Here is a 22,659-nt window from a genome sequence, read left to right as displayed (position 1 = left end):
AGCACGATGCTAGGACCTCTATGGTGGAGGGTTTACCAGCGATACGCTCCTCATCAGGCGTATGTGAGGCTTGCTAGATGGGCAAGTAACACAGGGTTTCCTTTCCGAAGAAGGCATCCAACAGAGCTTCGGCACCACTTGCATTGGTTCAGATTGATCTATGTGGCCCGATGAGCACATGATGGCTCGTGCGATGCTTGCGCACGCTTCTTTGCCCCGGGTTTACTGGGCAGAGGCGTGCAACACGATGGTTTACATCCAAAACCGTTCTCCTACCCATGCTTTGCAAGACATGACTCCTTATCAAGCTTACCACGGGCGCAAGCCCTCGGTCTCACACTTTCGAGTTTTTGTGTGTCCGGCCTTTCTCCATGTGCCAAAGGAGAAGCGACAGAAGTTAGACTTCAAGGCGAAGAAGCTCATCTTCCTGGGCTATTTACGAGAGTCTGACGGATACCGGCTTTACAATCCTGACGCCAAGACCACCACAGTTAGCCGTGTTGTGACTTTCATGGAGCTCTTCAGCACATCTGCAGAGGGGACAACATCCAAGCCTATACCTTCCCTACCTCCTCCTCATCCACCTCCTACACTTGATCCTATCCCTATCCCTGTCCCTGTTCTTGTTCCTGTTTCTGTTCCCTCTACACTGTAGCGAGTTACTTCACCCGATCATGCCATGTCAGATTCCGATTTTGATGTGGATGATGGTTCTCCTTGGGTGGAGGCGTTCCCACCTTGCAAGGAGACGTTAGTTTCTCGTTGGCTCTACTCTTCGGTTTCTTCCTCTAGCGTCACGAAGTTACAAGACTCGCCAAACCCTCGACAGCCTCAACGTTTTGCACGCCTCAAGGACAGACAAGTTTATGATGGCGCAGAGTTCGTGAACTTTGCACTCATGTCTCAGATTCAGGCTTCACCAGTTGAGCCTTCCTCGGTGGAGGAAGCACTCCAACATGATTGCTGGGCAGACAAAGATGGACGCTATCGAGCGGAAAAAAACCTGGACTTTGGTTCCCGGGCCCAACAAGCGGAAAAGGTGGTTTCTACGAAATGGATTTTCAAGACAAAGTACAAGGCCAATGGTTCCCTTGACAAACACAAGGCGAGACTTGTTGCTCGAGGTTTCACACAGCGACCAAGCGTGGACTTTGACGAGACCTTTGCTCCCAGCGCTCGCATGACTACCATACGCACAGTTTTTGCTCTCGCAACCATCTTTGGTTGGTCTATCTTCCAGATGGATGTCAAAAGTGCGTCTCTGAATGGAGATTTCGATAAAGAAGTTTATGTGGAGCAACCTCCTGGGTTTCGTATAACAGGCAAGGAGGATTGGGTCTATCAGTTGTGGAAAGCATTGTATGGACTGAAGCAGGTTGGACGACAGTGGTACCTCACACTTGACCAGTTTCTCGTGAAGCTGGGGTTACGACGTACCTCATCAGATTCCAAATGTTATGCTGTCTCTGATGGCTCTTTGGTAGCGATAGTGATTGTATATGTGGACGATCTCATTTTCACAGGTTCTTGGACCAGCAAGATCAAGTTGATCATGAAAGCTATGGAGACGCATTTCGAGATGATTGATCTTGGGCTTCTTCACTATCTTCTTGGATTCCAAATTTTTCAAACACCAGATAGCATCTTCTTTTTTCAGTGAAAGTATGCGAATGCTATCCTGGAGAGATTCCAAATGACAGGCTACAAACCGATTGGCACTCCTCTTGAGCTCGGAGAGAACATATCGCTTCACGATCATTCCCCACGGATTGACTTGGAGCAGTACAGGAATGTTGTTGGCTGACTTATTTCCGGCCAGACATCTGTTACACAGTATCTGTCCTCAGTTCCTTCAACACCCGACCTCGTCAGCAACATTGGCAGTGTGCCCAACGTACTTTGCAGTACATCAGCGGCACCTTGGACCATGGTGTGTTCCAGGGTTGCTCCAAGGGTTGCACCTTACTTGGTTGGTGCGATTCAGATTGGGCAGGATATCCTGATACTCCGCGCTCTGCTACAGGAGTAGTTATCATACTCGGCACGAGACCCATTTCATCGAGCAGTAAGCGGCAACCCACCGTTGTGCTATCTTCTACAGAGGCGGAGTACAAAGGAGCTTGCTATGCTGCTTGTGAGGCCATATGGCTACGGAGATTACTCGGAGAGTTGTGTTTTCCCCATACTGCTACGACTTGTCTTTTGTGCGACAGTCAGAGTTGCATTGCTATTGCCAAGAACCCTATCTTTCACGCTCGGACAAGGCACATTGAGGTGCAGTACCACTATGTTCGAGAGCGGGTTTTGGCTAAAGATCTTCATTTGGAGTATGTTCCTACAGCGGACAATGCAACAGACATCTTCACGAAGGCTGTACCTCAGCAGACTTTGGCTTCTCACCTTCGACTCCTTTGTGTTGTCTCACCATCCAATGCTGAGAGGGGTGTTAGAGTTACACCACTGTTGCTTCGCCATTTTGTACGGCTAGTGATTGACCCGAGTTGGCCACCCATCACACATCATGTAGATTGCATGGGCAAACACTTTTAGCACGTGTCCGGCCGGTCATCTTTTGAGCCTGGCTTGGTGCACACATTTTTAGCCATTTTTTGGCTTTTATGTTTTTTGCACCAGTTACACATTTTTGCCCTACCTCAACCTAAGATTCTATAAATAGAATGCTTAGGGTCTTGTAGTCATTCAGATTGTGTATTTAGAGCATCATTTTGCAAAGCACTTGTGTTTTCTCTTTCTCTTTCTGTCCCTCAAGTGTTTTCGGCGCACGTGACTCACACTCTTTCCGTTGCTCACTCTCACACCAAACACATAGAGGCAGGCATTTGTCCTGTGTCAAATATGTGCCTTAAACCTGAAAGCATAACGAGGCTGAGTGCATTTCAAAACCGGAAAAAAATCGTCTAGTCAACCCATACTCTCCAAGGCAAGAGGCACCATCTAGACCAACTACAGTGTCATTCATCTCTTGCATAGAGAAGGGGGCTAGTTAAGTATGGCAAGCAGCCTTTGTAACTACAGGCTGTACATGAGACCGAACCACTTCTCTAGCACGCAAAATATCATCAGTAAGTTGATCACCACTAAACAAATGCTCAAAATAATCTAAAGCTATGTCAAGGACCTCATCAGGATCTGTATGTAACATGTCTTCAGAATCAAGTAAGGCTCTAATGGAAGTTCCCTTGGGATGCTCCCGGAAGTGTACAAAAAAATCCTTATTCCTCCTCTCTACATTGGATATCCATGTTGAGATTGCAGCATAATAGGCGAATTCAGATTTCTTTGTCTACATGTGACTCGTTCTCTCTGGTGTCAGCCTCGCACTCACCCAGGAACTCATCTCTGGGAAACTCCTAGAACTGTCGACATATGCAATCCAAACAATCTTGTAACTCACGTTCCCCGCAAAACCAACCTAGTTACCGCTCTACAGTTATCTATCTGCGAGTCTTGAAGGACGTAGTGATGCATGTAACCAGATAGGACACAATATCTATAGCACCAGTGCGTCAAAAAGATTATGAATCAACTAAGACAATGAAGCATCCTCTAACGCCAAGTCAAGTATGCGCAATCCTCGTATAGGCAAAGAGGCAGTCAAATGCAAAGACACGAGGACATGATCAGAGAGCATTGTGCCAAGCCAAATCATAAATGTCCCTCCCACCATGAGATGTTGCCCAAGCGCCCACATAAAATCTATCTAGTTACTCTAGCAAGTAGGTCACATGGTCTTGTCCATACGTTACTGTAAGGTGGAGCAGAAGTGAATGTTGAACTTTGCTCAAGATGAGTGCTCTGAACTGTGCTCAAGGTTCCTTTTACTTAGGGAAGGGAGAGCCTTCCGTTACTTTAGCGAGAGAGTGCAATGGACACAAACAAAGTGAATGGACACTGTGCGTGAAGGTGCATGAGACTGAGAGATAGAGAGAGAAGAGAATACGACACCAGAGATATTGCCAAACCCTCCTCCAAGGGCCCCACTCTCGATGGCGAGAGTGGTCTACTATTGATTGCACAATCTGATACAAGGCTGATAAAATTAGTCAAAATGCTGTGATGTCGATGTCGACGGTGTGGACGACGAGGACGAGAGCTAATGCTAAAACTAAGTGCTTCGAGTCGGTAACGGTGGCACCAAGTCGAAGGATGATCTGCGAACTTGATGGCTGAAAACTCGTTGCTTCCTATGGCTGAAACCGTTGTTCTTATGGCTGTTCCAAACGCTGGATCTGCTAGCAAAAACGCTGGCCTGCACTGCTGAAAAATGCTGGTATACCTTGCTGAAAATCGATGTTGTACTGCTATCCAAAAACGCTGAGTGTGGCTGAATTCTGCTAATCTTTATCTGCTGAATTCTGACTCTATGTAGATGACGATGTCGATAGCGACGATGCAACAACGACGCGCTGAAAACGCAGATGCTGAAATCTGCGTTTTCCGGGCTGAATCTGCAACTGCGCGGGGCCTGACCGTGCGGCGAGGATCTGCTACGGGAAGGTGAGGTTTGCGAGGTTTGGGAACTCTATTGTGGTATCTGATTGCTGAAAACTGAAAACGTTGGTCCTAGGGTTGAATCTGTCGCGATGGAATTGCAAAGCGTTGAGTCTGATCTGCAAACCAAAAACGCTAGGCTGAATTCTGCTTCCAACGGTGGAAATCTGCCAACACTAGGAATCCGTTGTCTCTTGCTATGGATCTGTTGTGCCTTGCTGTGGATCTGCTGATCTGCAAAGCAAAAACGCAAGGGGTTGATCTTGTCCAAAAACGCTAGGCCTTGCCAGAGTAAAAACGCTAGGTTTGCTGATGGAGTGAGTCTTGCTGAGAAGGTTCTTGTTGAGCAAAGGTGCTCCTACTGCCTCTTCTGCCAGAAAGTGCTAGCGCTAGGTTTCTTATATATTTCCTTAGTCAAATTGCCCTACCCAGTTTCCCAACAAAAGTCACTTAGAAATAATAAGTGAAAATTGGCTAAAATAGGGAAAATAAGTCTATGCACTGTAAAAATGCTCCCAATGAGTTGTGACTAAAATGTGATGATCATGTTGTGTGCAACCAGAGGATATGCATCTACTATAAGTGTCTGGATATGCACGGTCTGTGAACAGACTCACAAAAGTGCCAGATCACTTCCTATTCTAGACTGACTTGACTGAACTGAAGCCTGGTCATGTTGTAGCTTGTCCACGGACACATAGGGTTGGATGTGTCACGTGACAGTTACTTTGACTGAAGTTGTCAACTTCCAGATGAGTTTTTGAATCTCTTGGTCTTTTAACCGTTTCGAAAGTTTTGAAGCTCATTTCATACGAAACATTTCAAGCCTTCTTGCTATTATGTACATAGCGTATTACCACATTGTTCTTGAAGTGCCACTGCATCCAAAATAGAGCATGCACCCTTCCAAAGCATGATGTTAAAGTCCTCGTGCCCTATAAACCCTAACAGTGTAGCCGCAACGACAAGTGTTACGGTGACTTCATGCCCTTGTACCACCAACACTGCATCCAATTGTGGCTCCATGTCATCGGGTTTGATCCCTGGTTGAGCATTTATCTCAATAGAGATACAGTTGGCCTTGGCTCTACTGTCAAAGAATATAACCTTGCCCCACGTCCTGCAGAGCTCAATGTTGGGAACAAAGTGACCCTCAAGCATCCCCATGAAATCTAGAACAAGTTCCGCCTCAGTTTTCCCTTTCTTTGCTTGCTTGAAATCTTCTTCTTGGATTTCCTTTTATCCTTTAATGTCTCTTTCTTTATGGCATTTTTCATTGGCCCATCTATCGCATAAATCAATGACCATGAGCGTAATGAGCAACTATCCATCGCATGTTCCATGAATTTGTGAATACTTGACGACTGTTGTTTGAACTTTGAGAAAATATCCCTATATGGGTAAGCCACAACAATACCATTCCAACTACTCCTTCAAAGAGACCTTTTTGAAAAAAGCCATTGGTAAAAACATGTCCGAATATCTCAAATTGTAAGTTGATATGGTGTCTTCTTCTTTCACTCGTAGCTAGTTTCAAGCGGTCAACACGTCTGCTTCAAATTGAGGTGTCAGTCAGATAGAAGAGACCAACCTCTTTTTGAGTTTTACCCGCTCTGCCACACAATAAGAGCGTGGACCACCATGTCAAGACATTCTCCTTGAGATGGGAAAAGTCACGAGGATGTAACAACCGGTTTCTCTCTCTTTGAGTTTTATTTAATTTTTGGGACTCTCTTCTTGAAGTCGCAAATAATCGGACATTGTATGGCCAATGTGAAAAGGCCGACGATCGAGAGTTTCACCCGCAGCAGTAAAGGCCAAGTCGCCATTAGTTTGACGAGCTAGTCGGCACTGAAATCCGAGCAGTAAAAGGGTATCTACGCTCAATTCAAAGTCATTTAGGCCCCATGCGACACTTATAAGTTGGTGGGTACTAGGAAATTAAACCTAAAGGAGTAAAGCGGACACATGGCAGTAGGAAAGCAATTTGCCACTCTCATCCCAGCTACGGGCGCCCAAAAGGAAGAGTAGGGCTGATTTTTGAGTCATTGTGAACTACAGTGTATGTGTGAGTAGTCGGTGTAGGTGATCACAGCTTTAATGGAAAGCTTGCCTTTTCTCTTGTCTCATGTAGCGCGATGATTTTCTCTCGCGCATCTCTCTCTCCCCTTTGCACATATGGTAATGCCCCACTAGTTAGGCTTCTTAGATGACCATGTACAGTTCTGGTGGTTTTATGCCCGTTTGCCAAGGCAAGATGTTACCATATACATGTGGTAGTGATGTGTGTGAACACACTAGGACCGCCGGGCATTTTTTCCCTCTTTAGGAGGTTTTTTCCCCCGAGCATTGTATATACGCCCATCACTCTAGGGCTATCTATCTTTCCATTGCACACTAAGTAACACACTCTCTATTGTATGCCTTGAGCTTCCTTCGTCTTCTCCAAGCTGTGTGCGTTCCTCTGCAACCCTAATCCCGACAATTGGTATCAGAGCAGGTCACGTCCTCCCGGGCTTAGTCGCCAGATGCTCCAGCACACACCTGCTTACTTTTTCCGATTTCAGTGAGCTTTGGCGAGCGTTCGCAAGTCGACAAATATTTCGGATTCGGGCTCATTTCGGCCTCCGTTTCCACTACAGGCAGTGCTGCACAGGCTATTTCGTCATTTTGTGTAGAGTTTCTGTCAGTGCCGTTTTCTGCATAACACATGCCTTACAGTCTTCTACGGTTTGTGCTATATAGCACGTGTTGTTCCCGCTCCGTTTCTCCCATTTTCGAGCAGTTTTCACATCAGGTGCAGCATTTACCATGGCTGACAATAACACAGATGTCTTCAAGATGTTTGCTGCTGAGGACAGGTTGGATGGGAACAATTACCCTATGTGGGCTTATATGATACAACACGTTCTTGTGTCAAAGGGCATCTGGAATATTGTGCAGGGTATTGATGTAGTTGAGGATGTTGCAGGTCTTGCTGCAAGGATTGCTGCTATTAGAGTTGTTTTGCCTACGACAGAACAAGCTGTAAAGGACGCGTACGCTGATGCATTGATTGCATTGTCTGTGAAGCGCACCATTGTTCCTCACATCCGTTCAGCAAAATCTGCAAAACACGCTTGGGATATATTGGCAAGTCGCAATGAGGCTAAAATTGCTTTGCTGCATAAAGAGCTGGAGTCGAAGATTATGCATGAGGAAGATGATATGGACACTTTCCTTGCTGGTGTCAAGGATATCAATGAGCAACTTATTTCTGCAGGTAAAGTCATTTCAAACAGTTCCCTTGTGCAGATTGTTCTTGATGCCTTACCAGATTCTTATCAGACTTTTGCTAGTACTTGGACACTTATGACCCAAGGAAATCCAGAAGTTGTCAAGTTTGATGCATTATGCACATTGCTGTTGCAAGAGTCACTTTCCAGTAAAAACAAGACTAGACAGCGTGCAGTTGAACACGCTTTTATTGCTTCTCAAAGAAAGAGTGGTAACAACAATGCAGCCACTTCTTATGGTTCTGCTGCGAGTGGCAAAACTTATGTTCCTAATGCTTCTGCTGGCAGCAATTCGTCTGGAAATTCTGGTGATAAGGCCAAAAAGAAGATGCGTTGCCATTATTGTAAAGCTAATGATCACTTGATCAAGTCGTGTCCTAACTTGAAGGCCAAAGAGGCTAAGAAGAAAGAGGGTGGTTCCACTGCAAATGTTGGTTCCACTACAAATGCAACCATTGTTAAGTCTTCTGTGAAAGGAGACTGTGATGCTGATGTCAACAATGCCTCTTATCCGGTTCAGGGAGTTGGAAAGATTGTGCTTACTCTAGGGCTATCTGTATATACACCATCACTCTAGGGCTATCTATCTTTCCATTGCACACTAAGTAACACACTCTGTATTGTGTGCCTTGAGCTTTCTTCGTCTTCTCCAAGCTGTGTGCGTTTCTCTGCAACCCTAATTCCAACACAAGAGCCTTTTGTACAGGAACCAGATTGGCTAATTGCTAATCCTCCACAGGTACGCATAGTTCCATCGCGAAGGATTGTGAAAACAGAGAATTTTCTCACATGAAAACTTCCTTGATTCACAGGAGAACTGTCCCATTGCATATGGCAGCACCTGAGACACATGTAGATGTGTTCGCTCCGATCGAAACGATCCAAAAGAGAAAACTACAGCCTGCTATGTTTTTTTGCAGGTTTGGGGTTTTGCACCTAGACTGCAAGAAATCACCAGGAGAGCCTCGGGAAAGCCTTGGGATGCTTATACCTGGCTTTGGGCACCTAACACTGACAAAACAAGGAATTACATCATGCTGAAATTGACTTGCAGCTCACTGGAAAGCTTCCAGAATGGGAGGGAAAGCCCCCTTGATGTGTACTTTTGACCTACAGCAGTTTTGACGTTGTTATGCTGCCGAAATTGGGTCAAAAACCTGCAATCACAGCCATGGACAGGTGTAGACAGCTTGGTCAAAGTTAGGTGAAAGCGTACGGATCATTTATTTGCAATAAGAATAAAGAAATACCAAAAAGGGCACCAGTCTATGGGGCCTATAGGGTGTCGTTGTCTCCAAGCACTCTAGCTGCAAAGCCATGTTTTTGTTTGAGGCGTTAAATTCCAATCGCAAGTTTATTCGTGAAGTTGCTTTGTCTCGTAAAGTTTATTTAAGATCGTGTGAAAGCTAAACACTACCGCCCTCTAGCGAGTCCACAGCCGGTTCCAAGCTTTTCGAAGTTTCCCCCTAAAAAGACGATATCAAACTATTGAATAAAAGAAAGAGCTCGATGAGTATCCTTATGTCCCAAAAAAATGTGTCGAACTCAATACTTTTGTTAGAGTTTAGGCATCTCAAGTGAATTGTCCAATGTGATCCCATCCTATATTTTGGCTTTTATGTATTTATTTTACTTATTTGTCAAAGTAAGGTAAGGCAATTTACTGAGGTCAGTATATATGCAATTGCAATCCCTTGCCTCCATAATACTACACATTCAGTTATTCATTGCCAAGGTTGATTGGTTCAGGAGACTCTCTCTCTCTCTCTCTCTCTCTCTCTCTCTCTCTCTCTCTCTCTCTCTCTCACATATGGGTCTCTCACTATTTTTAGGGTTTCGTCACTGTTTTTTGGCTGTTTTTAGGGTTTCGAAACTGTTTTTTTGCTGTTTTTTAGGATTTCGTCACTGTTTTTTGCTGTTTACTAGGGTTTTGTCACCATTTCTTGCTGTTTATTAGGGTTTTGCCACTATTTTTGCTATTTTTAGGGTTTCAAATCTGTATTTTGCTGTTTTTTAAGGTTTCACAAGCGTTTCTTGCTGTTTTTTAGGGTTTCTTGTGTTTTTTTGTTGTTTTAGAGTCTCTCTCTCTCTCTCTCTCTCTCTCTCTCTCTCTCTCTCTCTCTCTCTCTCTCTCTCATGGAAACCATCGGCGAAGTGCCATGGCTTCCCCCACGTGCAAGAAGACGCATCCCTCGCCGGCCGTCCACAAAGCCTCTTTCATGCAGACAGGGAAGAGGATGTCGGCAATAGAGAAGGAAATGAGAGAATGGAGAAAGGAAGTGGCAGAGTGGAGAAAGGAGAGGAGCACTATTCTTCAAAGATGGACCGAAGAAAGAGATGGCATGCGTAGGAGGATCGCTTTGCTTGGAGAGAAAGTGGTCATCCAAGATTCCATCATCCGAAATCTACAAGTAAAAAGTGGGCGACTCGAAGAAGGCGAACTTCAGCCATCAAGTTCGCCATCCATGATGGAAGAATTGAATACCATGAGAGAAGAAATACGGGTTATCAAGGAAGGTGACGAGAAGAAGTCATGGGCCGCGGTCATCTCCGCAATACAAAAGAAAGTAGAGGCGGCCAAAAAATGGATTGAGGTTGCCAAGAAAGGGAAAGGTAAGGAAGCTCCTTGTACACCCACTCTTATTAACATGACCCTCGAAGAGGAACAAAGGAGCTGAGGATGCGAGCTCTACATGTGAGGGTAACCGGCCTCAAGGACATTAACAATGTGGAAAAAGAGGTCACAAGCCTCACGTCCATGATGGGGGTAGACAAGCCTTCACACACAAAGGCATGGAGAGTGGGCAAGAAGAGTGATGGCCCGGGAGAATCTTCAAAAGGGAGAGCTCTCATACTAACCTTCCCCTCCTTGGAAGGGAAGGGAAGGAAGGAATTCTTGAGAAAGAGGCCTACTCTCAAGAAGACAGGTATTTTCCTCGGTGATGATCTCACTCTCTCACAGCTTGCGCATATGAGAGAGGTAATGCCAGAGATTACGACGGCAAGGAAGAAGGGAAAGATGGCCTACGGTCGGGTGGCGATTGTAGAGTGGCGCTCTACATGACGGTGTGAGACCTATGGGACCACACTGAAGATGGCTACTTGGAATTTTAATGGATCTATGAGAATGGACGTTGGTGCCTTTGAGGACAGTTTCAGAGATTGTTTTCTTCTCAGAGACTCATCAGGCCCCTAGACAGCTTATGCCACATGTCGTGGGATACAGATGGGAGACAGCCCACAAGACAGTCACGAGATCTGAGCATGGGAGTAGAGGTTCAGGAGTAGCAGGCTGCAGCGCTATTTAGGGAGGAGTTACAGCCACTACTACATATTGTACGGAGAGATGATCATACATGTGGGTGAGGCTGAGAGCTGACACAGGCCGATTTCTATATATTGCCATATGTTACTTCCCCCCCAGTACGCCAGTATATGCTGCATCCAAAGGACAATCGCCTTTCTCTATACTAGATGATGATATATGGGAGTTTTCTAGGGATGGTGATATCATCCTCCTACGGGACTTCAATGCCTAAACAGGCAACTCTCAGACAGTCTTCTACGACACTTCAGATGAGATGCTTAGAGAGTTGGATGTGGGTGAGTTGGGGCTTGACAGATGCTCACATGACAGAGAGTAGCACAACTGGTCCTGGCCTCTCAGTGGAGGAGTGCACCACTTTACTGACTGAGACAATGCATGGTACAACATCAGAGGCATACCCACACACTCAGCCGGGTCGGAGGCGAAATTCTGGGAGCCTGCACCAGACTAGTTGGTATGATGAGGAGTGCAGAGAGATGAGAGCCCAGCTTCAGAGGGATCTTCTTTTAGGAGTCATCACTACAAACAATCTCGGATTGCTTCTCGACGCCTTGTGCGACGGAAGAAACGAGCTTACTTGGCCCAGATGGAGCGAGACTTGTATCAGTTGTTCTTGAGTAGAGTTCTTTCATGAGCACTTCCCTCCCCCAGTGATTACTTCTCCTGATGTGTGAGGCCAGTATGCCTCATTGTTATATACGGTTCTTGACAGGACCCCCTTCCAGATCCTACAGAGCCATGCCCACCTACCAACATCTTCCTTACCACTGAGATGGTAAAGAGATCCATTGACACGATGAGGACCAGCAGGGCATATGATCATGATGGTCTAGTAGCAGAGCACTTTATACATGCTAGAGATATGCTGGTAGAGGTTCTTGCAGTGTTGTTCAATCGTGCCATGTGTGAGGGGTTACCTGAGACTTGGAGGTTGTCTACTATTAAGCCTATCTTCAAAGCAGGTGATCCTACAGAGCCTGGGAATTACCGCACTATTATGGTTGGGCACACATTGGCACGGTTGTATGCATCCATTCTTGAGCAGCAGTTGAGTAATTGGGCAGAGGGTGAGGGTGTACAAGGAAAGGGCCAGGCCGGTTTCAGGAGGGGTTTCTCCACTCTTGATCATATTCTGACACTCAGAGCCATTATTGAGGATGGCAAGTCACATGGGAGACTGATTTATTGTAGCTTTGTGGATTTCCACAAAGCATTTGACATGGTACCGAGAGCTCGATTGATGCGCAGACTGCGGGAGATGGGGGTGCCCATAGTATTGAGTTGGGGAATTATGGCTCTATACAGATCAATGATGGGACATGTACGCAATCCGGAGGGGATATCTGATTTAGTTCACTCCACCATTGGGGTGAAACAGGGTTGCCCATTGTCTCCTACTCTATTTGGTATGTATGTTGATGAGGTGTCTGATTACATTGACAGAGAGGGTGATAGAGGTGCCCAGTTGGCAAGGACATGGATCCCATTGTTGTTCACATATGGTCAGAGATTGTAGAGTACACAGATGCATACACTTACTTTGGGGTTGTCTTCATTGGGCCGAGATTTTCTTTGGGGAGAGCAGTAGAGACTAGACTGACTAGAGCTTTTGCAGCCTTGGGAAGCTTGGAGAGGATTTGTTCGCAGGTTCAATTCCAGGAACCTCGAACAAAGTTATGGCTCTTTGATACTTTAGTAGCCTCAGCTATGATGTATGGGGTGCATATATGGGGACCTTCTATAGGCCAGGATGGTTGGAGACGTATGGAGAGGCGCTTGGTATCTATGATCTCTAGATTGATCAAATCCAAGGCCTCCGTACCCCACGCTATCATTCGAGCAGAGCTAGTTGTCCCTCCTATGGAGATTGAGGCGCTTACTAGATCAATCTCCTTTGTGCACAGCTTGTGGGATACTACTAGAGACAAATATGCTACACTGGCCCTTGAGTCTTCCAGACAGTTAGCTCTTGAGGGGGACACTTCATGCTGGTATGCACAGATGACATCATGGTTTTAGACGCATGGCTTCACCATGGACAGGCTGCCCCCTTTCCAGTACTCTCTTCAGGCACCCTAGATGTCTCTTACACAGGTGGAGATTACTAGACTCTTTTGTCAGGACCTGATCCAGCTGGATACCAAGAGACATGGATAGAGCCGCCACAGGAGTTGGGCACGAAGATGGCTTTCTATAGAGCATCTTCTCCACCTCACAGGAGATGTGATTCGACCCAGCTACATGGACACACATATGTCTCATCGTTTGCGGTGTGCCATTGGTCAGATACGCACATCTTCACATCAACTGGAGATTGAGACTGGTAGATTCAAAGGGATACCATCAGAAGTCACGATATGCCGCTTATGCCAGCTAGAGCTAGAGACAGAGCTACATTACATATGTCATTGCACAGTGTACTATGAGATACGGGGCCATTTCCACTGCTTATTTAGAGAGGGTTTCGGTCCATTCTCTAGGGTCATGAGTAATGAGGATCAGAGATGTCTTGGGCTATATCTACTTGAGTTACACAGATATAGAGACACTTCACTGGGGAGAGATAGAGAGAGACAGTCCCAAAGACAGCTTACAGATTTCTTTTCACTAGATATGGGAGAGCCAGAGGAGCAGCCATCACTGCAGAGCTCGGCCCACACTCATTCGACCACTACCAGCACTCTCATCGACCAAGCACTGGAGCTACAGAGATCCAAACGGCCACGATTGAGGAGAGGGGCTACACAGCATTGACGTACAGCAGAGGATTCGAGCCATACTCTCTCGACATCCAGAGTGCAGATGAGGATGGATTCTAGTAGTAGTATCTTTGTTCTAGTTCTTTTGTACCCAGACATGGTATTAGATTCATCATTTTGTAACAGATTGGTCTCATAGGTCACTTTGGCTTTTTGAAGACGTTAATATAACATTTCATCTCTCTCTCTCTCTCTCTCTCTCTCTCTCTCTCTCTCTCTCTCTCTCTCTCTCTCTCTCTCTCTCTCTCTCTCTCTCTCTCTCTCTCTCTCTCTCTCTCTCTCTCTCTCTCTCTCTCTCTCTCTCTCTCTCTCTCTCTCTCTCTCTCTCTCTCTCTCTCTCTCTCTCTCTCTCTCTCTCTCTCTCTCTCTCTCTCTCTCTCTCTCTCTCTCTGGTCTCTACGCTTCCGTAGATCGACTTTGACATGGTATCAGAGCCCTTGGTGGAGCTTTGTGCTTGAAGAGCCCTTGGAGGAGGAGGAAGAGCAAGTTGAGAAGAAGTATACTACCTCGTCGCCAGCGTCAATCTCCCTTCATGTTGTCTCTTGCGTTGCAAAATGCTGCCAACGAGGAGCCCTTGGCTGTCGCTAGCGTTTGCTAGCAACTGCAAGCGAAGTCCCTTTTGTCGGCGCCGGTCCCCCTCTCCCCCCTCCTGTGCGTGTTGAAACGACCAGCCGGCGGCTAAGTTCCCTTGTCGTGGAAGCCAACGTTTTGACACGCTGCGTCCGATAGCACTAAATTCCCCCCTCCCGCCGTGCGTTTTAGCACGCTACCCGACTAGCGGCCCCCTTGGCGACAGCAGTAAGGAGCCTCTCCTTTACCGGCGTTCTGAAACACATGAAGTGCGCTTGGTGACTGTAGCCCCCCCCCCCCCCCCCCCCCCCCCCCTTCCCGACTGGTAAGCCGAGCGTTTTAATTGTTGTAGCGGGGTGAAGAGACAAGCACCATGAGATGAAGAGAGGGAGTTTGCCCCTTCGTATTGGTGGCTTGAAGGCAAAGGTTTTTCAAGTCCCTTGAGAGTGTCAATTTGAGGAGCGGCTTGGGAGTAGAAGTGTGAACGGCTCAACAGAGGGACAGCAAGAGCGGCTTGGAGATTATTTTGCGGCTTGGTTAGTGCCGCCATATCTTGGAGTACGAGAAGGATTACTAAATTTCCCGATCTTGCAACTTAAAGATAGCCCCCCCTCTTGCTCGAGCGCTAGCGACAAATTGAACGGAAATAACTACGCTCATTGGAATTTGATCATGCGACTCTGGTTCTCACGGAAAGGCTTATGGGATATTGTCGACGGCTCAGAGCCCCGCCCTGCGAGGATTCCAAACAACAACTACACCCGGCTTCAAGATGAAGAATATCTTAAATCGTGTGTCGATTGGGATGCTGCTAATGCGAAGGCAATGTCGGCCATTGAGGAATCTCTTACAAAGGACATTTCTCCAGCCATTCAAACTTTGAAGAAGACTTTGAAGACTGCCAACGATATGTGGTTCAAGCTCGTTGGAATGTTTGATCGGGATTCTACAATGCGAGCAATCACCCTTCTTGGAGAGTTATTTGCCATCCAATTTCCACGAGGAAGTTCCATGCAATCATTCCTTATGAAGGCTAAAGTTATTCATGATCAACTATCGGCTATGAGAAGTGCAGTAACTAGTACCCAGTTAGCTGCTTTGGTTCTCATGTAGTTGCCTGAGGTGTATGAAACGGTGTCTAGGACACTTCGGCTACAAATCACAAAGGAAAAGCTGGAATTTGATCATCTCAGCTCTTTTCTCCTTGAGGAGGAAGCGGTGTTGATAAGTCAAAGCAAAATTCACATTTTTGAGAAAGGTGGGGAAACACTTTCTGCTTCAGATTCCAAAAAGAAGACAAGAACCGTCGTTACAATTGCGGAAAGCGTGGTAATTTGGCTAAAGATTGCATATCCAACGGCAAAGACACAAATTCTACAAAGGACAAAGGTAAAAGGAAGCATCAGGAGGAAAGCAATGATAGTGACTCGGGGAAGGACAGCAAAGAGGCTGTTGGTGTAGTGGAGTCTACACTGGCAAGGACTCTCGCCTTCTAGTCATATGGAGACGAGTGCCGCCAGCAGCTTCAGACAGAAAGAGGCTTGTGAGTGGCAGAGAGGGGCAAGAAGTGCTCTATATAATTAATTTGGACCCATGTGTTGGAATTCAAGTTCTCGGTGTTTGAACCCGTGGGTCGGAGTTCAAGGCACATGCATCTGGCAGGGAACCAATCAGACGTATCTAAAATACTATGGATGAGTGCACCAATCCATTGTTGTTGGTCGGATCATGGGCAGGATGTGTTCCACAATTCATTATCTTGGAGTATTTTGGACGTGATGTGTTCATAGTTCACAAATGGGGATTCTTAGACGTAGTGTGGTCTACAGTTCAAATTTTCTAAAAAGGCAATCGATGCTCAAGATGGCATTCTTCTAAGGTACAAAGTTGTGGGTAGAAAATCCGAGGTGTATCCAGCAAGAAGTTGTTGCTCGGGTGTCCATGGTAGCTTCTTTATCGACTTGGTCTCACTATTTATGTCCACTATGAGTTGCAGAGTGGGTGTTAAGAATTTAGGCATCTCAAGTGCACTACACAATGTGATCCCATTATTTATTTTGGCTTTTAGGTATTTATTTAACTTATTTGTCAAAGTCTCGGTAGGGCAATTTACTGAGGTTGGTATATATGCAACCCCTTGCCTCCATTGTACTACACATTCAGTTATTCATTGCCAAGGTTGATTGGTTTAGGAGACTCTCTCTCTCTCTCTCTCTACCCTTCCACATCATCAACTTTAATAGTTGTGGCCCCATCTTTAAATTTCTTGTTTCTCCTTCTCCGTTCAAATTCTCATACTTACATTCCCAAGTCATGTGATTCCTCTTCTTGTCAAAGACATTTCAGAAAGAGTAGGAATCGGGGTCGTCAAAAGAGGTAGTGTCAAAATTTGGGTGTCGGTAGCTCCTTCCTCTTCTCAAATCACAATGGTAATGTCAAAGTCTGAGCATCGATAGCTCTTTCTACCTCGTCTAGATTCATCGTTCTAGTATTTTCGCTAACTTGACTCCCGTCAATCTTCCTTGCCTTGAAGAGGGAGAAGAGGGGTTGGTGTCATCCTCAAAGTGAACATGTTAGTAGCATCGTTTCTTAGATCCCTTTACTACATGTTCTTCAAAAGTAGAATATTTGCCCAAGTAACCTAGAAAGATGTAAGGTGCAGCAGAAGTGAATGTTGAACTTTGCTCAAGATGAGTGCTCCGAACTATGCTCAAGGTTCCTTTTACGAGAGCCTTCCGTTCTTTATGAGAGAGTGCAAGTGATTAACAAACAAAGTGGATAAACACTGTGAATGAAGGTGCATGAGACTGAGAGATAGAGAGAGAAGAATACGACACCAAGCAAGTTGTCAAACCCTCCTCCAAGGGCCCCCATCTCGTTGGCGAGAGAAGTCTATGCTATCGATTGCACAATCTGGTACAAGATGCTGATGCAAATCTAAGTGGTGCTATATCAGGTCGACGATGCTAAAGCTGAAAACTGAATGCTATGAGTCGGTTCCTGCCGCGCCAAGCTGGTGTTGTTTCGTGTGCTTAGTGCCTTGCTGAAGTGCCTTGCTGAAAATGCTGCCTTAGGCTGAGGAAAAACGCTGAAGTAGGTTGTTGTATATGCTGCGAATCTGGCTGAAAAATGCTGGTCTAATGCTGAGGAAAAGTGCTGGTCTGCTGGTCATGAAAAACGCTAATTTGTTGGGTCTTGGAATCGCTGGAAAGCCGTCTTGAAATGCTGATATGCTGGCTGCAAAAACGTTGCAATTCAGGGCTGGAAAACGCCACGGTTCTTAGGGATCTTGCTTGAGAGAGAGAGGGAGAAGCCTGCTGCAACTGGTGCCTGTGCTGTCCTTGCTCTTCTGCTAGAAATGCTAGAGCTAGGGGTCCTTATATATTAACTTATGCAAATTGCCCTACCCAGTTTCCCAACAAAGTCACAATTAGAGAAAGACATAACTGGCATACCATTTTGCTTGAGACCGCGCCAATCGTCCTTCAATGGTACGAGGTACTGGGGTGGCATAAACCGCACCTTGAGCTTGTCTTGGAAGTCGGCCCAATTGAAAGAAAGGAGCGTGTCTTCGTCTATGCCTCTTGCCATGCGTGGTACCAATTAATGGCATCACCAACAAGGTACATAACTGCCGTCAAAACCTTGCTATTGCCTATTTTCTTAGTTGTCGCAAAATAAGCATTAAATTGATGCAACCAAGAATGAATAACCGTAGCATCCATCTTACCATCATACTTACTGAACTGGATCTTCTCTGTGACGGGGGTTGTTGGAGTCCGAATCTCAGCTTGCGCCACTTGATAAACTACCAACATCTTTGGCCGGCTCGGCTTTTGAGGTGAGAGCCTGTCGGACCAACTCTTGCATGCGTAGGTCTCTCTACACCTCGCGTTTGTCTTCAACTTGCAAGCGCGCTTGCTCAATAGCCGCCTTTCTTTCTGCTTTTCTTTCTTTTCGTTCATCGCGCTCGCATTCCAAGGCAACGCAAGTCGCTTCTTGTCGTGCCATCATGTCCATCATTGATTTGACCAAAGCCTCCATAGGATTCGGTGCAAACCGTGGCGTAGATGGGGAAGGAGGAGGGTCCGAAAAACCTCCTTGGTGGTGAGATTCTTCTTCGCTACTATCATGCCCATTATCTCCATGCGAAGTATCCATTCCGCTTCGGGTGATGACCATACACTGTGATCTTTGGTTCTTAAGTTCACGAGGAACTTGGGTTCTTGTGGGTCTTGGGTTCTTGAGGATCTTGAGATTCTTGGGGGTCTTGAGGTTCTTGAGGTTCTCTCTTCACCCGAGTTCTGCTCTTTTCCGCGGGCGCACCCCTTGGCGGCCTTGCGCTCACACCAAGGTTGCTTTTTCCCACCTCACGTCGATTGGCCAACCGCTAAGTGCACGGTCCGCTCTCAATGAGTGAAAAGAGGCACAAGGGGAGGCTGGACAAGCCCTTCTTTCTTGGGTTTCCTGTCACTCTTCAACAACCCGATTAGGAATCGACACGCCCAAGAGGACTTGGGTTACGTGCGACCGCAACAAGCAAAAAAAATTATTGTGGTTCTTTCCTTGAGTGATACAGAACACTGTCAAAGCTCTGATACCAATGTAAGGTGCAGCGGAAGTGAATGTTGAACTTTGCTCAAGATGAGTGCTCCGAACTATGCTCGAGGTTCCTTTTACTTAGGGAAGAGAGAGAGTGCAAGTGATCACAAACAAAGTGGATAAACACTGTGAATGAAGGTGCATGAGACTGAGAGATTGAGAGAGAAGAATACGACACCAGGCAAGTAGTCAAACCCTCCTCCAAGGGCTCCTCTCTCGTTGGCGACAGAAGTCTATGCTATTGATTGCACAATCGGGTACAAGATGCTGATGCAAATCTAAGTGGTGCTATGTCGAGGTCGACGATGCTAAAGCTGAAAACTGAATGCTATGAGTCGGTTCCTGCCGCGCCAAGCTGGTGTTGTCCCGTGTGCTTAGTGCCTTGCTGAAAACGCTACCTTAGGCTGAGGAAAAACGTTGAAGTACGTTGCTGAATATGCTGCGAATCTGGCTGAAAAGCGTTGGTCTAATGCTGAGGAAAAACGCTGGTCTGCTGGTCATGAAAAATGCTGATCTGCTGGGTCTTGGAATCGCTGGAAAGCTGTCTTGAAATGCTGATATTCTGGATGCAAAAACGCTGAAATGCAGGTCTGGAAAACGCCAGGGTTCTTAGGGATCTTGCTTGAGAGAGAGAGGGAGAAGCCTGTTCAAACTGATGCCTGTGCTCTCCTTGCTCTTCTGCCAGAAATGCTAGCGCTAGAGGTCCTTATATATTAACTTATGCAAATTGCCCTACCCAGTTTCCCAACAAAGTCACTTAAAAATAATAAGTGAAAAATGTCAAAATAGGGAAAATAGGTCTATGCACTGTAAAAATGCTCTTGATGGGTTCTGATGGAATTCTGACGATCATGTTGTGTGAAACCAGAGGATATGCATCTAATCTAAGTGTCTGGACATGCACGGTCTGCGAACAGACTCACAAAAGTGGCAAAACACTTCCTAATCTAACTGAATTGAACCCATGTCATGAAGTAGCTTGTCCACGTACACATAGGGTTAGATGTGCACGTGACAAAAGACTCGAACTTCCATCCCTTTTTCAAGTGCTTTCGATACTTCATCATGTCACTGCGTTTTTGTTGCATAGCACGTTCATGTTCTCTTCCATGAGAAGAGAGTGCTCCTCCTTTTATTTCGGCTTTTCTTTGATTTTCATTGCCCACTTTATAGGTTGTTTGGTAGCCTTTTTCCATATATCATAAAATTTCAAAATCAGCTGGTTCTTCATATTACTAAGCATAGGTTGGATCTTGTGCAAAGTTCATCAACCTCTTCGTACACGTGCTCAGTTGCAATTGTCGGTTAAGATCTGTAGACTTCTGATCCTCTTCAAGAAAGTCATCAAGTAATCCATCGGACTCTTCATCAATTGATTTGTTGTTGGGTCCTCATTCCCGTTCGAATCGCACCCCCCCCCCCCCCCCCCCCCCCCCCCCCCCCCCCCCAAAAACTATCGTGGGGGCATGTTCCCGTTCCTGCTTTGAGTCTCTGATACGGCTTGTCTCACTTGGTGAGCAAAATGTTTCAAGGCCCGAAACTTTTCACCAGTCTTGACCTGTCGAAACGCGTTTCACTGTGACGTTGCACATGTGAGTCTGTTCGTAGACCGTGCATGTCCAAACACTTAAGAGTAGTTGCATTTCTTGTGGTTGCACACAGCATGATCATCAGATTACAGTCAGTACCCATCAGGAGTATTTTACAATGCATAGAACCCATTTTAGCCATTTTTCACTTATTATTATTAAGTGACTTTGTTGGGAAACTGGGTAGGCAGTTTGCAGCAGATTCCCTAGCGTTTTTGCAGCAGATACCTCATCAGCCCTAGCGTTTTTGGGACAACAGATTGCCTCCAACGTTTGCAGTTTCTTGGCGACAAATCCCCCAGTTGCATCAGCATTTTCAGTTTTCAACAGTCGAACTCCGTACTGCAGCCCCCAAACCTCGCAGATCTCACCTTCCCGCAGCAGATCCTCACCGAACGATCAAAACAGCCAGCATTTGCAGATTCAGCCCGCTATTCGCAGATTTCAACATCTGCGTTTTCAGCGCATCATCGTCGCGTCGTCGTCACCGAGATAGAGTCAGAATTCAGCAGATACAAGATTTGCAAATTTCAGCCCTTAGCGTTTTCAGATTTCAGCCCGTCTCGTCGCCGTCAACATCGTTGGCAAGTCCATTGCATTTAGACCATTGTACGAGATTTGTGCAATCAATAGCATAGACCTCTCTCGCCATAGAGAGTGGGGCCCTTGGAGGAAGGTTTGACAACATTCTAGTGTCGTATTCTTCTCTCTCTATCTCTCAGTCTCAACACCTGTGTTTTTCCACTTTGTTTGTGATCATTTGCACTCTCTCACTAAAAGAACGGAAGGCTCTCTCTTCCGTAAGTAAAAGGAACCCTTGAGCACAGTTCAGAGCACTCATCTTGAGCAAAGTTCAACATTCACTTCCGCTGCACCTTACACTTCTCCTCTCTCTCCCTTGTGTTTCCTTATCACCACCCCTTCGGCTGCACTTTGACAAAGAAGTGGAACATCTATGAGTTATCCAGCAAAAGCTGTTTGGATCTATACACTTCAACGACAATGGCAATGGCCAAAGGTACCAAACAAAGTAAGGGGCCGAAACAAGAAGTGAGGAAGGTAGGAAGAGGGAAGAGGGTGGGCGGCCATAACCTCCTAAAATCTCCTGGCACCTTATTATGTAGCTTAAATGTAATTCCAGACTACAATCGAACCCTGTCCCATAGACCACATCTCAACATGTCCACTCTCATAAAAGCTTTTCCTCTCTCCCATCTTGCTTGTTTAACTTAAAGCATGAGCTCCTTCGGAGTCACCTAAGTATTTTGTAATTTGTGACTCCTACCTGTAAGACCCCCTCTTTTTCTCATGAGAAAGGACAGTGAAAACATCTAGAGGGTGACCTCCACATAAACTTCCATTCAAGCAGAATTGCTCTCGCACGATGCTAATATTCGAAAACAAAGAGTATCATGATGCATCTGGTGAATGACACATTGACAAATTACAATCATAGAATTTGGCCTCAAAAAGATTCACTGTTTACCTCTAGTTTAATAAGCACGTTTCTATTACTTATTATTCTTCGGTCCCATGAACTTAAAGCTTCTGCTTGCTTTCGAAACTTGGTGCTCTGTTCTTGCAATTCATTTGTCCAGTCTTTAATTATCTGTGTTGTAAAAAGATCGTGAATAACACAGAAAACCACAAATTACCACTCCAAATCTTACCTCCTACCTCATCTACACTCTTTCCAGTGACTTCCGAAGGAGTTTTTGGAGCTAGCACATTGCTTGATGGCCCAGTGGTAGAGCTGCAAATTCAATACATTCAGCTACGCTTTCTAAAGTCATGTAATTTCTGCAAGTTTCATGAATCTAATCACAATTCATTACCTTGGAACCAAAGAACTTGATGAGGACGATCCCAAAGCTGCGGTAACGCCAATAGAAGCAGATACTCCAACTGCAAAGAAGTTCAATGCATCAGCAAGTTTTGAATCGAAATGCATATGACATGCGTAGAAGAAAATGGCACAAACGACACCGGGGAAACTTCTCGTGACGATTTTGAGTTTCCTTCAG

At 45.8% G+C, this 22,659-nt stretch overlaps 1 protein-coding gene across 2 annotated transcripts in view; it reads right to left on the bottom strand.

Moving 5' to 3' along the window:
- EMB2766 (structural constituent of nuclear pore) overlaps positions 1 to 22,659 on the bottom strand; it is a 144,336-nt gene that overhangs the window by 119,810 nt on the left and 1,867 nt on the right. For both annotated transcript variants that reach the window (XR_015184593.1, XM_086485251.1), the window contains exons 2-4: positions 22,471 to 22,540; positions 22,313 to 22,388; positions 22,122 to 22,244 (exon numbers count right to left, since the gene is read on the bottom strand). Coding sequence is in view for 1 of the 2 variants with exons in the window: in XM_086485251.1 (XP_086341377.1) it covers positions 22,122 to 22,244; positions 22,313 to 22,388; positions 22,471 to 22,540 (269 nt within the window). In the remaining variant the exon portion in view is untranslated. The remainder of the gene's footprint in view (positions 1 to 22,121; positions 22,245 to 22,312; positions 22,389 to 22,470; positions 22,541 to 22,659) is intronic.

The sequence above is a fragment of the Adiantum capillus-veneris genome, chromosome 16, assembly GCF_014529385.1.
Source record: "Adiantum capillus-veneris isolate H3 chromosome 16, ASM1452938v2, whole genome shotgun sequence".
Taxonomy (NCBI): domain Eukaryota; kingdom Viridiplantae; phylum Streptophyta; class Polypodiopsida; order Polypodiales; family Pteridaceae; genus Adiantum; species Adiantum capillus-veneris.
The sequence above is the reverse complement of the archived record's forward strand: the minus strand, read 5'-3'. Positions and strand labels throughout refer to the sequence as shown.